We start from the raw sequence: 22270 nt of genomic DNA, 5'->3' as shown, positions 1-22270 counted from the left end.
CCATGTGTGTAGTTGTAGCTTATGTGGTAGTGATGCAAATTAAAATTGTATGTGAATACAGCCTACTAATCTTAAGTAGATGAGCCAATGGACACAGGTCATCCAGTTTCATATTGTGAAGACCTAGGAATTGTCCCTCTATTCCTTTCAAACTACAGCTACTCTATTCATTTGAGGGATTTACTCTGAATCAGGGCCGTCTGCTCCATGGGTAGATTGATAAGCTGGTGTTAGCACCTTTATGCACTGTTTTGCTCCAGATGGGTGATTTCTTGCCTCTGTGTACATACACCAGGCTGTCTACTCTGCCTATAGGGTAGAAACGCAGGAGCCCTAAGGATTTATGGGTTGGTGGTTTGTGCTAGCTGTATGACTACCATATAACATAACACAGCACTTGGCTACAGAGATAAGCTTCTTTCAAGGACTTAATCTAATGGATATTAAAAGTTCTATAACACTCTTGCATTCTGACTGTGTATTGTCTTGACATAGGGCTCTGAACAAAACCATGCAGTAAGCAAAACATCCAAGCTCCTTTCTTCCCATTCTGTATGAATGTATTTCCCAATTAATTTGTAGTTTGCAAAGATTAACTTCAAGTTGGTGAAACTGGGCTGTATATAGTATCTTGGTGGGACATGTGAGAATCTAAAAGGAGGAAACAGGTGACTATCAGTATGCTTGTAGTCCAAAACTGCTCATCTGATTCTCCAGTGATTACATAAAAATATCAAAGAAAGTGCATCTTTCTAGTTTAAATGTGATCTTTATGAATTTCCATTTATATAATCACTTTGTTTTGAAAGCAACTGCTATCAAATTGGAGTCCATTTTAGCAATATGATAATTTTAATAATTTTAAAAAATAGTTTAAGAATTCTCCTTTAGTATTTTGTCTACAGGACTTTGGTTAACTTTGTTCTTTTTCCTTTTGGCAGCACCAGAACGAAGAGATTCCCTACTGGGTAGTCCTGATGTCATCAGTAATGCTCCAAGACGAAAGAGAAGACAAAGAACAGTAAATCCTGTTGGGACAGAAGCTAAGATATCAACTTATGAGACAGAAATGCTAGAAAAGGAAAAGTAAGTCATTTTCAAAATGTACTAAAGTGTTGCTATATCTATAAATACTTGTTCTTTTTGTGCTTTCTTGTGCAGTTTCGTAATATTCAGAGTACCTAAGTATTGGTTTGTGGCATTATTTTGTAGTTATTTACACATATTCAGCACAGCTTTGAATAGATGTGAATGATTAAATGTAGTTAGGCCCAAGGAGTTATTCCATTTAGAACATCTCTGAAGTGACAATTATAAGGTACATTTAAGTGACTCAGATAATTTTAAGCAAAAAGTCTGAGGCCTACTAGAATGGCATTTTGTGGATTACTAGGTAACCATGCAGTCACAGAAAGATTCACTCATAGCATCAAACTAGGTTCGGGATCTTGAACTAAGCTTTGTATTGGAATTAGTATTAGGATTGTCTTTCTTTGCACTGAGGGTGATCAAACAGGACTGGGTTGCTCAGAGTGGTTCAGGAGTCTATGTCTGTGGATAGAATACAAACCCAACCAGGCATCATCCTGGGCAACCTGTTCTGGTTGAGAAATGACACTGGGCTAGAGAATCTCTGGAGGTCCCATCCAACTTCAGTGATCTTGTTATATTTTCTTTATAATTTATGTGGAAATAAATTCACAGTACCATTTTTAATAGACCCAGATAGACTTCTTTCAGAAATAAGATCACTTGGGATAAAAAATAAATAAACCACTCTTCAAGACAATGGATCAGAGCTTATAACACTTAATAAAAATATTTTTGTTTCTGTGTTGCTCTTAACATGTGAAAATATTTTTTACATAACCTAAGTGAAGGTTATACATAGAATTACCTCAGAGCATCTCTGTGATTGGTGATATTTTCTTCAGAAATGGATAATTTTTAAAATCCATGGTAAATTTATTTTGAAAATTATTGTATCACCCTCTTACCTGCAATATGTAATGTGTGATTAACTCTTTAAGCAGCCATAGACACAGGTAGACTGCAAACACATTTCCCAAGATTTCTGTTTAAAACAGCAAGATAATAATCTTATTTTGACTTGAACGATTGTAACTTGGTGCTGGCAGTGAATATTTAAAGTTGCAGTTCTGTTTTATTAGTGAAAGAATATTAGTTTTTAGAACAGGCTAGAAAATATCAAATTCTATTTTTCCATGCTGTTAGAATCTTGTATATTACAGTGAGCTACACCCTTTGCCAATTGAGTGCAGTCAGACAGTTTGATTTTGAGACTCTGGCTGTCTTTGCCTGAAATACAATTTCACTCTTTTTTTAGTATCGATTGTGGAAGGATAACATACAGAGGTGAACGATAACAAAGGAGAACAAAAAAGCCTTGGGCTGAGTAATCCTCTGAGTCCATTGCCTTGGGGAAGGACTGACCTGATATTGATATTTGTGTTTTAGTTCCTTTAAATTAGGCAAATTTTAGAGAAATAGAGCAGCACTTGCTTTTTCGTACTTTGTAGAGCATTTCTAATGCACTTGTAAAATCAAGTCAAAGCTGGATTGGAAGAGTAGTTCTTCCTGGCTACTGCATAATTTGTCATCTTTTAGGTCTTAGTTTTAAAAAAAAACAAAACATTCTTTCTACCAGGTCCCTGTCCCTGCTTTTCTTTTGCATTTATTATGTGTGAACTGTATTGTAAACAACTGCTTTGCACTCCAGGTTGCAGTTTTGGCTTGAGACATACCTTTTCCAATGGAAAAAAACACCATATGCTTCTTTCTGATCCCTCATAGACTTGGAAATCAAAAGTAGTATCACTCAATACTAGAACATATTTTGGGATCTTTCATTTAATTTAAAATACAGAGGTAATACTTGTACTTTATTTGATGATAAATTATTGGATCCCGTTGTTGACCAGGAAAATTACAAAGGTAAGCTGATTATTTTACTCACTGTTTCTGCTCAGTTCTTGGTTTTTTGAACTTCAGCTTATGTCTTTTTGCTGGCTGCTAATCAAGCGTTCAGCCAATTTCTTTGGCTAATAACTCTTACTTCTCTTCAGCCTGTCAGAAGTCAGAAAATATAGAATTAGTGTTGTAATCCTGTTTGTAAGTACAGATGTCTATTTTTATGAAGCTTCTTCCACAATTTTTACTCACAGATGGCTAGATCTTTCATGACATGAAAGGTTTTATCTCAAGCTGTGGTACACTGAGGTCTTGCCCCAAATGTTTTGTAGTATTGTGTCACTTAGTGAAAAATTATGAATCTAAGTAGACCACTCCAGTCTGTTTTGAGGGAGAAAAGTTAACTCCTTCACCTTTGGAAATGTTCCATCACAAGCTATAGAAGATGCACAAATCTTGGAAGCATGTCATGCAATTCTGTTTGGCAGAAGTATCAAATGACAGATTGTAATCACCTTCATAAATGCGTGACTGAGTCCGTGTTTCTGAACTTTCCTGCACAGACCTGCAGAAGGATTTGATTCTTTACCTGTGATGTAAATCCTTTAAGGTGCTATCTGATAAAGTCATATCCCACAGTTCTAGCTTTAACAAACTGAATCTTATTTAGTTGTGATTTCTGTATATCTGACATCACCAGTGCTTGCTTCATATTTGCTAGGCAATGAAAGAGCAATTACAAAGCAAACATCAAATGCATAATGTTGCCTTTATATTATTAGATCATAACTGAGTTGATACAAGACCCTAAATGAAAAGAATACCTTTTTGCAGAATTAGATTGTCTTATATTCTTTTTGGCTTTCCAAACTGATTATGAGGACCTGAGGGTTCACTACATATTTCTTTTTTTATTTTTAATTGCAGTGTTTTTCAACACAGTCATCATGGAATTGTGTAACAGGAATTATAACTTAAATTTTATTTATTCCCTCTAAGATTGTAAAGTCTACTAAGAAAGTACTATTTATGCTTAAAGTTAAAAGCATCTTAAGTAAACACAAAGTCATGACAAATGAAGGGATTCTGTTTCCACAAATATTTTAGATTTATGGATTTTGAGGTATGTGGCAATTATTTAGTCTTATGGAATGAAAATATATACTTAGATATGACCAAGAACTCTGAAAAGAATGCAAATAAAAATTATTTAACATAGGAATTAGGGCAAAAGGAGCACTGTCCCTCTCATGCTTTGTGTGTGGGTGCTGTGGCAGTAAAAGGAGTCGAATTGTATTTGTCTATATAGACATCTATTATTACTTCGGCATTTTATTCAAGGCTTAAATAAATTTTTTAAGGAAACTTGGATAATATGAAGCTTAGTGAAAGTAGTGTGGCCATGAGATCAGCAGAGAACTGAGCTAGGATTTGTGCCACAAGATTTGCTAAATTAACTGTTAAATTATTTGCTGAGATACTTGTCTTCAGGATGAAGTATAAAAGCAGCATAAATAGTCAGCCACTGAACTGCTGAGATGCCGATTTATCTGTCTTTGCAGTGGGTTGCTTTCCAATCTGAGATATCATGAAAGCAAATACATCTTTAGGAAGACAGACATTACTTATAGTTCATAGCAGTCAAACTATAGCTCACAATTTATGCATTTTTAAGATGTGACAAAGGATGATTCTTACAGTTCATAGCATGATTGAGTCAGGAAGTAAAATAAAATTATGCTTATTCCAGTTAATTGTGATGGTATTTGTGAAGCTTTGACTGTAACTTAATATCTGGCAATTTCCTAAGGTGCTGAGCAGAGATAATATGTAAGGCAAGCTAAGATGCAAATTCTACTTTTCATAATTTGCATTTTATACTTGGAGGAGAAAAATTAATAAAAGCAATCCCAATTCACATTTAGCGGTTACGCTTATTGATGCATTACCCAAATCTCTCAAGGGACTGCATATGAATAACACAACTAGCTGTGCAGAATATCCATGGAAGATAAAGGCTTAAGTATATAGCTTGAGTCCTGTCTGTAGCTGATTATTCCTAAAATAATTTTCCTCAGAAATGTTAGAGCCTGTTTGTGAAAACATAAAATCTACTGAAGATGATGGAAAAAAAACACATATATGTGTATAACATTTTATGAATTAAGCTTAGTGATTAGATACAGAATACTCTTTATAATTTCTATTATCTGAGCTAATAGAGTGCAGTGCCGGAGTGTGTAGTTTAAGACAAAAGTAAATCAGAAATAAGAAAAAGTTTTCAATTTTTCATCTGTTTTTTTTTTTTTACTACTGAAGAATCACTTAGACATAAAAATTCTTATTTTTCTTTTCTGTGTGCTTTGAAATGTATTTCTCTATTTAAATTTGATTGCTGCTGGTGTAGCTCTTCTTGCTTTGATTAACGACACTGAGTGACTATTGCAGTCAGACCTATATTTACATCAAAGAAAATAGACTTCAACTTGTTTGATTTTTCTGAAATATTTTGTTGTAGCTATTAACCCACTGAATTTAAGAAGGTTGTTTCCACCAGTGCTGTCTTTCTTCTTTTACATACAAATACTGCTTTTTCAGACAACTTGAAGTGATGAGTTTATATTTAGAAGTTCACAGAAGAATCTTCATGAAAGAACACATAATCAGATTTTGCAAGTAGGTAACAGAAAGAATTATGTACCTTCACCACAAAGCGAGTCAAGGAAGTAAAGATAACTTCAGACTCAGGACAGAATGCTGGCGGGGTGCTTGGAAGTGCCTTGAGCTGCAGAGGATGTTTTGTGCGACCTGAATTGCCATTGGTTTCTACACTGGGGGAGGCCAAAGTGGGAATGACATTCTTACTTTGAGTTTTTAAATAAGATTGTTACGGTCTTCACGTTCAGGGTTTGTGCTTGACTTGAGGATCTATTAAGGTTAGTCACGCATGTAATTGTGTGTAGGATCAGCTGCATAGTTTTTACCTGTTAATGATAAACAAGCTTTTTTTTCCCCCCTTTTCATACTCTTGTCACTTTCTTTATTTTTGAAAGATTTTTATAGTTTCCACACATATCATTCATTTGAAAAAAACAACAACAAAAAAACCCTTTCAGCTTTATATTACAGCACTGAAAGAAGCTAGATTTGTCTTTCTTTTGATAACCTCCTACCCCTCAAAAAGCACTCAGAGCCTGTGGTTTGCCAGGAATCCCCCTGAGATCCTCTCTGTGTTTGTGTGAGTTATTGTTTGAGACTCACATTTTTAAGCTCTTAACATGCAGTTTATTTAAAATGTGGTTTGCCTCCACGTATGATTCAGGTAGCAAAAACATAGATTTATCCTGGAATTTGGGTTTCCTGGAGGGTTACACATAGACATCAGTATTACTGTCTCACATGTGAAGTAATTTTTTCCAGAAAAGGTTTAACTAAGTGAAATTTAGTTCCCACTGAAAATGATACCATAACCTCCCATGGTCCAAGGGGAGTATAAAGTTATCACCACAGTTGCCCATGATAAAGAAAGATCTTTCTGAGAGTACATGTTGACCTGCCACTTTTTTATAAAGTGAGTGTATTTATTTAATACAATTGGAAAGAACTGGCAGAGCTTTGCACAGAGTGACACAAAGGACTGTGATCACCGGTGTAGGCACATGTGCATTACTGTATTGCCTCTGGACCAGAGCAATGAGCTCTTTGCTACCATCATAAATATATGAAATACAGTGTTCAGAAAGCCTTTGAAAGTTAAATCATTTAGGTTGCAATATAAATAGACTAAGAAATATCTCAGAAGTCAACATTTCAGAATCAGTGTCAATTGATGAAATGTGTCAATTAAATGAGAAATGTTTCAAATAGCTGAATTAACCCCTTTATGGGTTTCATTCATGTTTAGCATTCCCTTATTTAAGAAGAACAGGAATAATTTTCACAGAACTCTGAGGATTAGAAATGACCTCTGGAGATTATCTAGTCCAACCGTCTTGCTCAAGCAGTACTACAGTAAGTGGCACAGAAAAGTGACTGGGCAGGTCTTGACCACCTCAAGAGAAGGAGACTCCACAACCACTCTGGGCAACCTGTGCCAGTGCCCAGATACCCTCACAGTAAAGTTTTTCTTCAGATTCAGGTGGGACTGTCCTTGTTCTAGTTTGTGCTTATTGCCCCTTGCTCTGTATCTGATCAACGCTAAAAGAACCTGGCCCCCATCCTCTTGACACTCACTCTTTAGAATATTTATACATATTGATCCCTCTCAGCCATCTTTTCTCAAGGCTGAATTGTCCCACATCTCTCAGCCTTTCCTCATAAGGGAGATGATTTCACTAAGCTTTGGGTGTTTTCTTTCCTTCCTTTTTTGCCTTGCCACTGGCAGGAGCAGTAGATCACCAGTCCTACCAAATAGACTGTTTTGACTACCCCACACAAATCTTAAAGATTGTGCTGTAACTTTGTGTGGCCCGATGGGAGCTCTGATAAGTGATACTAATCTTCTGAGAAGTTTTCTGTAAATATTTAATCTTGCATAAGATTTGAGTGAAAAGAAGGGTTGTGTTCATTACCTGTGTTGTATGACTTGTGGCAGTGCAAAAATGGGGTGTAGTCAGAGGCAAAAGAATGGAATCATTGATTAAAACACACAGCTATGTCTGTGAAAAGAAGGAAAAAAAAAAAAAAAAAAGCATTAGCATAACATCTAAAGTAATTCTATGCCCATCTGGAATGAACAAGGCAGAAATAAATGCACCACAGAACAGTTACCTTTGCTTTCTCCTAGGTGACATTCTGTTCTGTTCGTTTTTTTTCCCTCCCCTTTTTTTCTTTGTTTTAACAGAATGGTAGATAATTAGAAAGTCTTCCACAATCCGTGTGGGAAGGGGTGATTTATTTCCATCAAAAGTGCAAGAATTGGTATCCACGTCGTCGTTTCACCCTGTTCCCAAGGGAAAGATGGGAAAATATGAAGGCTGAAAGCCTGAGGCACAGAAAAAATGAGCATTATCTGCTGACCTTTGGGATGGCAATTTCTCCTGGGCAAAGCCACTCAGCTCTGTAGTTTGTAGCACATCTCACCAATTTTTCTCTCCAGTAATAGTCTAATAATTGACTGTTGATGGATAAGTTATTAGTCTGTGGAGCTGGCAGGAGCATACCCTGTGTTTTCTCAGGGCACGTTCTTTAGAGCAGGATTTTATTGCTGTGCCAAATCTGGTGAGATATATTTCTCAAATGATTAGTCTACAGTGTATTCTGATGAAACTGGTAGCTGTGAGATTATAAGAAGATGACTTTAAGAATGGAAATGGTATGCTCTTCCACTACCTTTCTGGTAAACCTTCAGTGTTTGTTCTCTTGCCTTTCTAGTAATGTTTTTACAACATAATAATGCTTTCATTACATTTTACATTTTAAACCTCTTTTAGGTATGCTGTTTGTTTTTTTATATCTTAGCACCATCGATTATTTCTGTTAACTATCTCCTTTTTTATATTAATAAGTAATTGCTGCTTGTGTTTGTAATGCGTGAAGCAAAAGAATTGCTTCTCAGGGGTAAGTTAAGGTAAGAAACAAGAAAGACTTTGTGGCTGAGCTAATTAGCAATATTAGAATATTCCGTCTTTTGATGTAGAGCAAGCTATAATATTTTTAGACTTTTGAGTGGAAGGGTGGGAAGAAAGAAAAGAAGGACTCTGTTATTAAAAATAACAGAGAAGGAAGTATTTAAAAGGCCCCCATAACTCCTCATGATTGGTGTACAGCAGCAAATGTGCTATTTTTATGAACATTTCTGTAAAGGACTTTTGATGATGGTGTTAATTAAATACACACTTCCTAAAACAGCTCATCAGGAATGATTATTTTCATGTTACTTCTAAAGGAAGAAATAGGTAATGTAGCTGCCTAAGATTTAGGTTGTATTCACTGGGTGGAGATTAGGGCCAGACTGATGGAAAGCCTATGCAATCATGCTTGCATGCTCAGTCCTGATATTAAAAATAGATAGTGCATAAGAATATGAAAGTTTGGCTGTGTTAATGAGATAAAGCTGCTTCAAGATTTTTTTTCTTGTTCATTAGACTGATCATGAACTATGCCTTCTATACTGAATTAAATTAGAATATTCCTTATTGCAGAACTGTCTGTGAAGATAAATATTCTTTTAACTCATTATGGATCCCAGAAAACATTCTGGAGAAAATCTTACAGAGAAAAGCTCTTTAAAAAGTAGAATTTGGGAAATTATTCCATAAATAGTTCCAAATTCTCCTGTTCCGTTGAGGCAATTGCTCAGCTTCTGCTCAGTTTGTGCGGTCTTTTCAGAAGTGGGATTCAGAGCATGATGCTATCCATCTTTTTAATTGCCCTTTCTCTGTATGTAGCTTTTTAGTAAACAGTGATATTTTCTTCCTTCCTACACTCCTCCAAAGTGTCTCACCTAAGTAATGCAAAACTACAAGGCTGCCATTTAGAGTGGCAAGGGTTTTCCATTTCTTTATTATGTTAAAATAAGTGTTTAGTCCTGTATATAAAAACTACAGAACTAAACCCATGCAGTATGCCTGCCAAAAAGTGACTTTGCTCCTCTATGAAGGCAATGTCTAGATGGCCTACTTGTTTTTACCTACTTAATTTCATTGATTACTCGTAACTGTGAAGAACTAAATCCAGACAGTAAGATAATGTTTAGAACATTTCCAAATCTGGTCCTTATGGATAAATACTTGTAAATTTATACCCTGTGACTAATGCATATGGTATGAGCAAATGCACTTTCATGGTCCATTGAGAGAACTCATCTGTTTCTGTCAACTTGCATCAGGATTCAGCACGACATTAACCAGTATCTTTTTGATAAGTGTTGCTATCTATGAGAAGGTATATAGCTCATTCTTGTGCATCAAGTCTAAAAGAATATGGAAAAAGAGAAAGTATTGGGCAAATTGAACCTTGTAGCTGTATTAAAAAAAAATTTAACACTGTTTCAATTACCTTAAAGGTAAGCAAAAACAAGACCTTTTTAAAAGCTGCAGGAATTACCATAAGGGATTAATAATATCCTTGTTTACAAAGAATACCGCTAGAAGACTCTCTTGATTACTTAATAGCACTTGAGTAAATCCCTTACTTTATTCAACTGTCACACTATTCATAATAATTTTTGTGTAGCTATCATCCCAGCTTGTACATATGAAAAATGTTTTGAAAATAAAAAGATATTTATGAAATTAATTACATGTTTATACTTTCTCTGTATCATTAACTAGCAACTATTAATGAGCAATTATTAACTAGCTATTATTAATTAGAAACTGTTATAAGTGTGAGTACGGATCTGGAATCAAACTGAAGGAAAATATTCACTGTTCAAAAAAGATGACCCAAAATATCCAACACTATAATGCATGTTTAGTAGTGGAAGCTGGCTAAAATAAAAGTCATTTTGAAATTATTTTAATGATTCAAAAAATATCAAATAATAGGATGAATTAAAATGCAACAGTAGTCTAGCCTCTGATACAAATATTACATTCTGTATATTTAGAATGATTACAGGAATAACAATTCAAACAGGAAAAGGTTCAAGTGTGCATGTAAATGCTACTGTTTATTGAGGATAATTCCATTGTAGGAATACATGAGAGTTCTAATATGTTTCTACTTTGAAAGCTGATAATTATCTGAGACTAAAGATCTAAATATTTTTATACCACTTCTGTGGTTATGAAAAAGAAATTGACATCAAGGTGACAAATCTTTCTTTTAAGTTGTAAAATGGCACCTCTTTATTTATTTATTTATTTCTAGAAAAGGCAGATTAAAGACGCTTAACCTGGGAAAATAATTTGTGAGATGGTTGTTGAACAAAAATGGTAATTCTTTTTTGTTAAAGTTTGTAATCAGTTTGCTTCTGGATTATCATTTGAGTACAGGAAGAAAACAGTTATCATCGCTTGATTTACATTAGAATGTCCCCACTCAGATTGTTCCCCAATCTGCTTCTCAGATTTCTACAAAACACTTTAGAATATTTTCACAGTGATTATTTTTCACTCTGAATGGAATATGGTACTTGATTTATCACTACAGTGTTCCAGTGCAGCTCCCTGAGCCTTGAAGGGGGGTTGGAACTACATGATCCTTGAGGTCCCTTCCAACCCGGGTAATTCTGTGATTCTGTGTAATTCTGTGAAGTTCCAGAAGTGTAAAACTGAGGTAAAGTGATGATAAATCATGTCACTTAGTTTCTTTTGGTGATGTGAAACAGCCAGACTATGCTTTTGTCTCTCTGCCCTTGCTGCCTGAATAACTATTAGACTACCAGAGCAAAATTCTACTTTTATTATAATATGTGCTAAAAGATATGTATTTACGTTAAGAAACTTCTCAGGTCTTTAGGATAAAGTACACCATTAAATCATTTTTCTGCTATGGATATATTCATTTAATTTCTTGGCAGTCACAAGTATATAGAATTATTTTTCCTCTCAGATTCTGTGTCATTGGCAAGATGTAATCAAACTAGAGATTAAAAAAGGTTGTGTTAGTATATAAAGAGTCCCTATTTTTTACTTATCTGTTTAGCTACAGTAATGCCTGAAGATCTCCAAATGTAAATAAAATATCATCATAATGAGTTCCCTCCTGACACCTTAAAAGCATTCAAAGTACATTATGAGCCCCAGATTCAAAGTTACAAGAACTATCAAAAGCACCAAGTTTTTATTGATGCAAGTCATAGCAATCTAAGAACTAGTATAAGCATAACCTTCAAACCTCAATATCCAGTACTAATGGTGTGGGGAGAAGCAAGGGAGAAGAGGAGCAGAAAGAAGCAAAAGATCCCTGCTACAGTACATATCCATTTTGTACTACTTGCATTCATTATATAGAATCACAGATTTGCAGGGGCTGGAGGAGACCTCAAGAGATCATTGAGTCCGACTCCCCTCCTACAGCAGGTATCCTACAGTAGGTCACAGGTAGGCATTCAGCTCAGACTTAAATATCTCCACAATCTGTCTGGGCACCCTGTTCCAGTGCTCCATCACCCTTACCATGAAGTTTTTCCACGTTAGTACAGAACTACCTATGTTCAAATTGTAGGCCATTATTCCTTGTCCTTTTTCTATGTGCCACCCGAGAGCCGCTTAGCCTAATCCATTTGCCTCCCATCTCCCTTTCGACATTTTTATGTATCTGAGTAATATTTAGATATTTGTAAGTAATTTTAGCAAATATATAAATAATATTTATTTATAAATTTATACACATTGTACTTCCCAAGTCTGGGAACGGTGGTGGTTGATTGGGCCAGCAAGCCACAGAGGGATAGTGTCCTGTTTGTCTCTTGATGATAAGTCAATGAATGACTAGTGAAACACACAGTTTGCCCATGGCTCTGGTAACAATCCTATACTCACGCAACATTATGTTGTCCAGTTCTTAGATTTAGTATCTTTAGTTGTATGGTAGCTTATGACCCGGAAAAATGAAAGAGATCTCAAGGTACTAAGAAAAATTATTAGAGCTGGAGGGATTATCATGATGTGGAGTAAAGTTCAGCATTGCCTAACTAAGCCTTGTAACACTTTATTCATACTTCTGTGTCAGACCTCTCAGTCTTCTGTTTGTATTCATGTTCTCTCCTATTCACTATAGCACTTCAGAGGTGTGTATATTCATGCTTGATATGCATCTACAATATCTGTGCTGTAAGTAATACCAAGTCAGCCATCAAGTCTCAAGGAAAAAGTGGGAATGCTTGCTAGACTATTTATTCAGTGTGATTTGATGTGGGATGTTGCCAGAGACCACAAACCTAAGCTCACAGTGTCTCTCATGAAATGATCTGCAAAGCTGAGAATTTTCTGATACTGCTGTAAGCTTTCTTAGACTAGATTTGCAAAAAAGTCAATGTTTCATCTAAGACAGTGTTAGCCAGGCACTCCTCTTTTTCATGGTTTCTTATACACCACGCCCAGTTCTGCATTGAGTCCTGTGTCCTTCATGTTCTCCTTTTGCCAAGATTAAAACAAAAACAAACAAACAAACAAACAAAAATACCCTGATTTTGTTTCCTCAATATTTCTAACCTTTCTGTTGCTGAGATCTCTCTAGAAAACCTGCTTATTTATAGACAGTTTGTAATGAATAGAGTAATATATGTTGTATCGGCATGTGAATGTTCCTGTGCTAGCATTTGACTTGTTGGAATTTTTACAGCTAATATGACAAAAAGACTTCAAAGTGAGAGCACTGAAAATACTTTTCAGACACTTTGGAAGCTGGCCTAGAAGAAATCATTGGTAAATCTCCTTTAAGAATGAAGTTGAGCCACAGTGAGTTCTTGGAATTTACCAAAGAAGAATTTACCAAAACCCTTTTAAGCATCTTGACTTACCAACATAAAGCTATATCATTCAGTATATAAGTATGTAAGTGAAAGAAAGAGCAGATTTAAGGGATATTTGTATTAGTAAAGTTAAGTATCAGGTTTTTTTGTGCAGAATAAGCAGGCCTAAACTTTGTTGGCTCTTTAAATTTGAATATTCGATGCAAGCATTTCAAATGACTTGAATCCTTCTGAATCTAAACTAGCTATTCACTATTTTATTTAACATCTTCACATCTTTGCTAGACATTCCTGTTTAGGTATGGTATTTAGTCTTAAATTGTTCAGCAGTATTTGTTTGGATGCTGTTTCCTCTCACTAAAAGGCGGAGTCTTAGTTAGGACTACTAAATCATTAGCATTCAATTTTCTGCCACACATGAAACTTTGTCTTTAACATGACACAGACATTCTAAATGTAATTGATTCTTCTGTTTTTAAATATGTTCCTTGACTGAGTCATGTTGACAAGTGCTTTTGATATTGAAAACTTCACAGTTTTTAGACCCTGTCAATTAGATGTGGAACTGAGAAAATTATAAACGTGCACCTGTGTGTAGGCTAACTTGCAGACATCTAGCATCTCCAAATAGTATTATTCAGTTGTATGTTTTTACAAAACTATGTTGCCTCCTATAACATGGTTTCAGTTGCCTGCTAGAAAAAAAAAAAAAATGTGACAGCTGTAAAATGTATGAAGGAGCTGGGAAATACGAGAAGACAGATTATCTTTCTGAGCAACTTCTATTAAATATTTAAATGAACAAGAGACAAACGCAGACAGAATATCCATAGTTGCAATTTTTTTATTTATTTGTGTATATATTTTTAAAGCAGTAGCTGGCCATGTCATTAGCATCTTAGAGTAGCTTTTGAAATCCACTCTGCCCCATGAATGATGTCAGATTGAGACAGCTACCTCACCTGATTTTTAGGTATGGCCCTAGGTAAGGTAAGTCATGTTTGATTAACATACCTGCTTACATTTCTGCAAGGTCGATCAACAAAACCTTTGAAGAACTGCAATGAGCAATCTGATTTATCTATGTAGGTTCAGCATGAGACGCCTCATGGTTCCTCAGTTCCACATGAATACTTGAAGTCCAATCAATTTGGAAAAAAGTTCTAGTTCACCCACTAAGGTTGTGTATGATTTAATATCCTGAACATCCAGTAGGCAAGTCTTTTTGTCTAGACTTATAAAAAAATGAGGCACTGTGTGATTTATTTTGGGCTCGTAACTAACATGGTTTGAACTTCATCAGAGTTTCTGAGACACTTCTCTAGAAATTTCTTTTGATAGAGTATGGGAGCTTAGCTGCTAATTCTAGATTATATGAGAATTCTGTGTAAGGCCGCATCGTGCGTGCTTATGCTTAATGATGTCAGATGCTTGTGAAGTTGGACATTCCTCAAAAGTATTTATACCCAGTAACCATTTCTATTGTTAATTGAATGATTTCAATTCAACTGGAGCAATATCATTCATAGATTTTTAAAATTTCCATTATTAATTTATACGTAACTGAATATATTGAATCATGTCAGTAGTGTGAAGTCATATATTTTAACTGAATATTTTAACTGAAATCGTCTGAAATATACATGTATTCAAGAGAATTAGTAAGCTCTGATGACAATATCTGTATTCCTAGGAACGCCTCATACTTGGACTTTGCAGTGTAGAATAACTTAAATAAAATCATTAGAGTGACAGGACATAATCAACGTCCTTCATCTTTAATAAGCTCTTACAGATATTATTAACATATCAGTTCTCCTCCTGTATTCTCATGGATCTACTGGCAGAGAAGAATTTGCAAGTCTTCTCTAAGGTTCTTGTTGGTTAATGGTTGTTTATTTTTATTTTTTTTTAAACTTTATTGTACAATATCTAAAATTAATTTTTAGTTAGATAGAAATCTGTTCGAGACAAGATACTGCTGAAATAAAATCAGCAAATTCAAGTTTTACTGTGAATGTTTAAGGCAGGGTTTTGTCCCTGGGTTTTGTCTTCTTTTTTTTTTTTTTTTTTTTTTTTTCCCCAATTTTCCTCAGAAAGAGGAAGATTTACATTCAGACTGTTACATTCTCGTTGTTTATACTGCATTCTTTTCAATATGGTGCTATGGTGCTTCTTTTATCTCTTTGCTCCTCTTCATCTTTCATTAAAATGAGTTTTCCTGCCAGGCTTGCAGGCAAATTATGATAAAATTTGTATTAACTCAAAAAGGAACTCATGGCATAATCCATATTAAGATTTGTAATAACAATTCAGTATTTCATTTATATATGAAGCTTTCATGAAAATACATCGATAGGACCAGCTTTGAAGACCCTTTTTTAATTAATTATAATACTACCTGATTTCAGAAGTAATTTTTTTCCTGTTTTTAGTATATAAATACTAATTTAAGTTGTACAGTGCTTCAATACAAGATAAATACACAAAGAAGAAAATAATACATGCATTGTTTAACAATGCATACCTATTCAACTGGAGAAATAGGAAAGCCTCCTAGATAAGTGTTGACTGACAGATCATAAAGTTCTCTGGTGATTAATTGTAACTTAATTGACATCACATGTATGAGACAGATGTGTGACAAGAGCTTAAGCAGCAGGCTTCAATTTTATTGGAAAGCACTTATGAAGAAAACATAATTAGGAATAAGCAATGCATAGATATAATTGGGAGACAAAAAAGAATCTTCATCTGTGTAGAGACTTATAGTGCTCTAAAAAGAGTGTGGCCAGCAGCAAGGTTTTTCTCCCTCTTTACTCTGCCCTGGGGAGGACGCATCAGGAGTGCTATGTCCAGTACTGGGCTCTTCAGTTAAAGAAAGAATTTCTAGAGACTGGCAAAGGGTCGCAAAGATGATGGAGGGTCTGGAGAATCTCCTTTATGAGGAAAGGCAGAGCGTTCTGGTACTGTTCAGCCTAGAGAAGAAAAGACTGAGAGGGGATCTTATCAGTGCTTGTAAATGTCTAAAAATCTCTCATCTTTAGAGATAAGGGTGTGGTATGGGGCCATGCCAAAGGCCTTACAGAAGGTCAGGTAGGTAACATTTGTTGCCATCTGTTGCCCTTCCTTTGTCTACAAAGGCTCTCACTATATTGTAGAAGGTCATCACATTGATCAGGCACAATGTGCCCTTGGTTAAGCTGCACTGGCTGTCCCAGATCACCTCCTCATCTCACATATGCTTTAACATGGTTTCCTGGAGGATCTTAACAGACACAGAGGATCACCAGCCTGTAGTTCCCTTGATCTTCCTTTCTGCCTTTCTTAAAAATGCGAGTCATGTTTCCCTTTTCCAGTGACTGTGTTCTTTGCCTAACAGCCATGACTTTTCAAATGTGATGGAAATGGCTATCAACGGTGTTACCCTCCTTGAGGAGTTGTTCTGAGTTCCTTGGGGACAAATCTGAGTTTTTCACTGCTGATTAATATTGTGACAGCATTCCCTGGTTCTTCTCTGTCACCCAGAACCATCCCCTTCCTTTATCAAATCTAGCTTACAGCTTTGCTATTCAGTGCAGTCAGTTTTCTGCCAAAACATTCTTGCCCCTCCTGGTCAGTTGCATCTCATATGATGTCAAAATGCATGGTATCTCAAAGTCCTGTCCTAGATTATAGAACTTAAAGCCCTGTGCACAGCACTATCCACACAGCCAATCATTCACCTGATCCATTCCCTCCTTTTTCTTCTTGGCTGCCAGCTTCTGCAGCAACCTTAGAAGAGATGTAAAGTTTGCTGTTTTAATGTTTTGTAGTTTCCTTTCTAAAGCCTCCTGTAACCCAACTTGAATGAGTAGAAGTGGATAATAGTCTCATACTGTCAGACCCAGTAGTCTCTCCTTGATGTCTCAATCATGGATCCCAAGGAGAGAGCACAACTCTCTGAAGAGATTGTCTGGGTGGCAAGTGGGTGCCTCAGTGCCTCTCACTGAGGAGTCCCCAGTTAATAAGACCATTAACCATTTTTTGGTAGCACTTTTTCTAATATGGTTCCTTGGATGGGCTGTTTCAATGTACTTGTCCCTTCTTTGGGTCCTAATCTTTTCCCATTCCCTCTTCTCTTTCCAACCCCAGTACTTTGTATCTCTTGCTTCAGAGTACTTTGAAAGAGAGGAGAGCTACTACTGCTTGTTCTAGAGACAAGGCTCCAGTCCCCCTCATTTTGCATGTGTTTTAAGGAAGTAATCTTCCATCAGTGTATTTTACTTAGACCAGTCTAGTCCTCAGTTCATCCAACTAGAGTATCATTTTCCACAAATAACAGATCTGGGATGTGGTATGTGATTGTCTGTGCACAGTTATCAGTTGGATTAGAGTGCACAATTTTCATCTCATCTCTTTAATCTTATACCTAGACTTAAAAGCAAGATATATTTATTTTCTTTCATACTTCTCATTCATTAGGCATTTCCCAAAACCAGTTCTAGTAGTACAGAACTTTCCCTTACCTACCACTGTACAAATGCTATAGACCAGACAGGTCTATAGACCTCTTCTTAATCTATGGGTAGGTTATACCCTGTAGGCACAACATTTCCTGGACTTTTTATGAACCCTTAGAACAAGAAAACCCCTTGTTTTCCACAAAACTACACAACACTGCACTAATTGCCTCACAAGTCAGTGCCTGCTAGACTCATTTGTATAATCCACTCAGCCATGCATTTATCTCAATATGCTACCTCAGTGGGTCCAGCTGTTGGAGTAGCCTCCTGCGATTACTGTAGACTGGAACCTAATTCGGAACAAAGTGAGTATATTCTGTCTGTTTCAGGCATGATCTATCAGTTATTGTCAGCGTTCAGCTGCCATTACTCAAATTAGCATGATTTTTGCTATTATAGATAAAGTTAAGGGTTTTTTTCATGCATTCAAAAATCCAGAAAAAAATAACTTTGTAAACTGAAAAAGCAGTTGTCTGTTAGAAAATATATCTGTTAAGACTGTATTGAATTCTGAATTAGATTTATGTTTATGCTGTGAACTCCATCTCTGGAATATTTACTCATTTCCTTTTTGGTTCATAACCTAGTAATTAACGCTAGGCACTTTGAAAAAGACTTTTTTTTCTTGCTTTTTCATACTGATGTTCCTTATCTTTTCTTCCTCGTACACTGAGTGCAGCCACTGTTATCCCCTGAAGCTAATGCAAGAATTTAAAATGCAAAGCACTGACAGACATGGATTGCTGTTCAAACAACACATCTAAATGTTCTTAAACACCTTGATTAGTTACATACTCAGAGTGGGCTAAATCAATGAAATCTATTATGTGCTTTTTATTTGTATTCCTTTTTCTATCCAAAGAGTTGTCTTTAAGATAATTCCACAAACCCGGTCTGATGATTGCTGTAGTGTTTCTTGTATTTTGTTCACCTGCCTTTGAAAAAAAAGAACAAAGTAATACATTTTGCATGCATGGCAAGTGGTCCCTAGAGTTGTTATTCAACACAGAGTGCTTACTGTTTGCAATTTACAATTATTTCTTCACATTTGGAAAATATTGAGAGTGAATAATATTTTCTCTTTGAATGCACCAAAGATTACTAGGACTAATTTTATTGTAACGTTGTGTTCTGGTTCAGTACACGACTATTCTGGTTATTGTGTTGTTTTTGTTAGGCTGCGAAACAACTGTACAGCAAACACGTGACCAGTACAGCATGATTAAATGGATGAGTATAGATACTTATCAAATCTGAAATAAATATCATTGCTGCTATGGATTCAGCCTGTTCTTCTAATCTCACCAGTTACGAAAGTCACTGGGAAGCTGGCCTGCTTTTAGCTTTTGAGTGGTATGTTTGCATGCACATCCATCATTACATACTGACACTCTTTCCTAAAGAGTTGGATTCTTCTTTTTTCAGATTTAGGCAAAACTTCATCTGTGCTCATTTTATATGGCATGAAGTTTTTTTGACTGGGAAATGGAAAAGAATTTGTTCTCCAAAGTATTAAAGTGTAGGCTACATTCCTGGTGCCTAATGTGGAACAGTTTCAGTGACATCAACAGCAGGATATGGGAACATGATATTTCACGTTGGTGCGTGTTGTCCCACTGAAGCCATCAGTTTGAACTGCACTTGATGCAAATATATACATTGCTACTTTAGGTTAATGAAAGCCTACTGATACAACAAAAAATGCTCAAAATTCTGGTGACAGGCAGTCAATACTTGTATGCAGCCATGGACAAGTTCTCAAATATGGATTATGTTTGAATTTGTATTTGCTGATAATCAACTACAATTGTTGTTTAGAGAGAACTGTAAGCAATCTATTTTTTGTTAAATGAGTTAGATGAGGTCCTTTAATGAATTAAAAATGCACCGTGTTTATCTTTGAGGAAAAAAAGCTTTCATCTTCATTCAGTCAGGTATCTGTGCCCTCACAGTCAGTAGGATCACCTAGTGAATTGACCAGAATAGCATGCTGAAAAACAGCTAGCAGGTAGAGAAGCAATCTATCACTGATCTGTTTCAGGTTTGCCAGAGGTGATCTCTCATTTGAACTGTAGTTGTTGAAACCCAGAGGGGGTGGTGAGTGAAAATGTGCAGGTGAAATTATTCAAAGTGAAAACTGCTTGCCAGCTGAGGAACAATGTTTTGCAGAGCACAAGTTTCAGCATCTGAGTCCTTGTGACTACCAGTGGAAGGAAGATGTCTAAGCAACCATGACTTGCAAGTTTAAAATTCTCTTCCTTTATGCTGCTAGGAAAGCACCAAAATGGGAAGTTTAATTTCAGCAGAGTGTAATGAGGTCGGTGACAGCTGCTGAGCACGCAGCGCTCTTCAGAAAAAGGCCACTCTGTACTCTCATTGTGGAACATTTCAGACATGCATTTTATCCTGTTTCTCTCCTTGGCTTTTGCAACTGGACAGCTTAGTCATCCTGGTATTAACAGTTCTTGTATTGTGGGCCTTGCTATAAGCTGATTACGTAGATAAATTATTGCTAAACAAGCTATTAATTTAATAAGTGAATTTAAAGAGCAGTGGTATTGCACAAGCCTCTGAATGACACTCCAACTTCATTTTTTGTACTTCAGCTTTTTCTGGCTCAAAGGGATGCAAAGCTTGGCCCCAAGGAGGCAGGCACATAGCTCAAGAAGGTCCATATGAGAAACTGATCTTGCGATTGCTCTTCCAGAATATTTCAGAAATAGAAAAAACCTGTCTCTTTCAAGACCTTTAAAAATTGTTATGAAATAGATGTTCTATGAACTTGAGTTTCTCAGAGGTAGTTCTGCTTGATCAGCTTTCGGAAAATGTCTCTGGATCTGAGAAAGTTGAGCATTCAGCTTCTTTACAGCCAAATGAACTGATCTGAATTACTATTTTCAGTGATTGGATGATGTTTTTGCATGCACTGATACCATATTTTCATTCTGCTAGCTAATCTTTGTTTCTTTTATGTGCCTGTGACTTGGCACACAATATTGCAGCACTAGCTACGAGTAAGCAATATTATAGGGAAGGATTTGTAGTGCTGCTCCATCCATGCACAGCACAGCTGGGGAAATAATGCAAAAAGTATGAAAAATTATTGTGGAAAACATGAAGTGTTCTTGTGAGAACTCTCCTAAGTGGCTTCTGAAGTGCAAGAATCTGTACCATATGTGAGGCTGGCAGAGAATGTTTTTTGGGGAATATGGTCCTTGGAGGAACTAATTCTGACAGTTTATCAAAGGCACAAAGCAAGACAAACCGAGAAAGTAAATAGACTGACAGAGCTGCCTTTGTCCGGACAGGTTTGGGACACAATGACCTTGTGTTGCTGCTTCCTGCTATATCTTCAGCAAATGTTCCTTCCCAATCTCTGCTAGTTAAGCATTTTAGTGCGCTTGATTACTCCTCTTTCATGTCACTGCTCATTCCTTCAGTTGGGGCAAAGGAGGAAGAGGGGCAAGGGGGCAAAAAGTAAGGGTTTGATCTTTATTTGATGTTGTTCTGCAGTTCTGATACAAGATTTTTCTTAGACTGCCGGTCTTTTTCTGCAGCCAGTTCACCAAGATGTCAAACTTGTGGCCAGGCCTGGTAAAATATGAGCTTAATCATGTCGTGAAGATTGGCTGTTCTCATGGTGTCTGTCCTCCTATGGGTGCAGATAGAAGTTTACTAGGATTTCTGTGTGTGCTTTGGTTCTCAGATTCCCAGGAAAATTTTACTGTGCTCAGTCAGTATCTTAAAAAATAAAAATAAAAAATTGGTTCCATAATATCTATAGTGCTTTTATAGTTTCAGGCCTTTGGAACTCTTTGGTGAGTGGATCTTATTAGGGGAATACAGGGAGCAAAAGACAAAAGGAAGAGGGGCATTTCCATGTTTTCTTCTTTCTACTCTGAAGGCTGAAGTAAAAAGTCTGATGCATCGAGGTCCGTGGAGCAGTAAGAAACCATTCACTGTTTGTTTCCTCTGTCAGAGGCTATCTGCAAGCATTGTAATGCTTGCCAAGGATGTAGGTAGCCAAAACTGTGTATCACTGATCTAAACCTTCCCTGTGGAATGAGAACGGGATTTGTTTTTAGGCTTTTTTGATCCCTTGGCTTGAATATTAAAGCTAATTATAATCTGAAAGTCAGATTTCCAAATGTAGTAAAGTCACTAAAACTTCAAATGTCATCTTTGGAGGAACGACCAACTGAGTAATGAAAGCCACAAAACATCACTGAACTACTGCTCTGTAATTCTTTTCCTGTTTACTAACCATATAAGCTGATGTTGGGAGCTTTCTGCTGTTCTTCTTTTTCTCTAAAGTGCAATAGTGAGCTATAAAAGCAATCAAATGAAAGCCCTTAAGGTCGAGTGGGCAATAACTGAAACAAAAGGTACAGTTTTCTTTCAGCACAACCAAGACAACATTTCTTTGATTCAACAGCTGAATGTCCAAGTAAATAAAGGAAGAAGATCATCA

The 22270-nt window shown here is 36.2% G+C and overlaps 1 protein-coding gene across 1 annotated transcript in view; it reads left to right on the top strand.

The window, feature by feature from the left end:
- Positions 1 to 22270, top strand: part of XRCC4 (X-ray repair cross complementing 4) — a 162359-nt gene that overhangs the window by 103991 nt on the left and 36098 nt on the right. Inside the window, exon 7 of the mRNA XM_085528782.1 lies at positions 942 to 1086. Coding sequence (XP_085384908.1) covers positions 942 to 1086 — 145 coding nt within the window. The remainder of the gene's footprint in view (positions 1 to 941; positions 1087 to 22270) is intronic.

The sequence above is a fragment of the Coturnix japonica genome, chromosome Z (assembly GCF_054131305.1).
Source record: "Coturnix japonica strain WE chromosome Z, WE-NBRP24, whole genome shotgun sequence".
NCBI classification, from domain to species: domain Eukaryota; kingdom Metazoa; phylum Chordata; class Aves; order Galliformes; family Phasianidae; genus Coturnix; species Coturnix japonica.
Note: the sequence above shows the minus strand (reverse complement) of the source record. Positions and strands in the feature narration are given on the sequence as shown.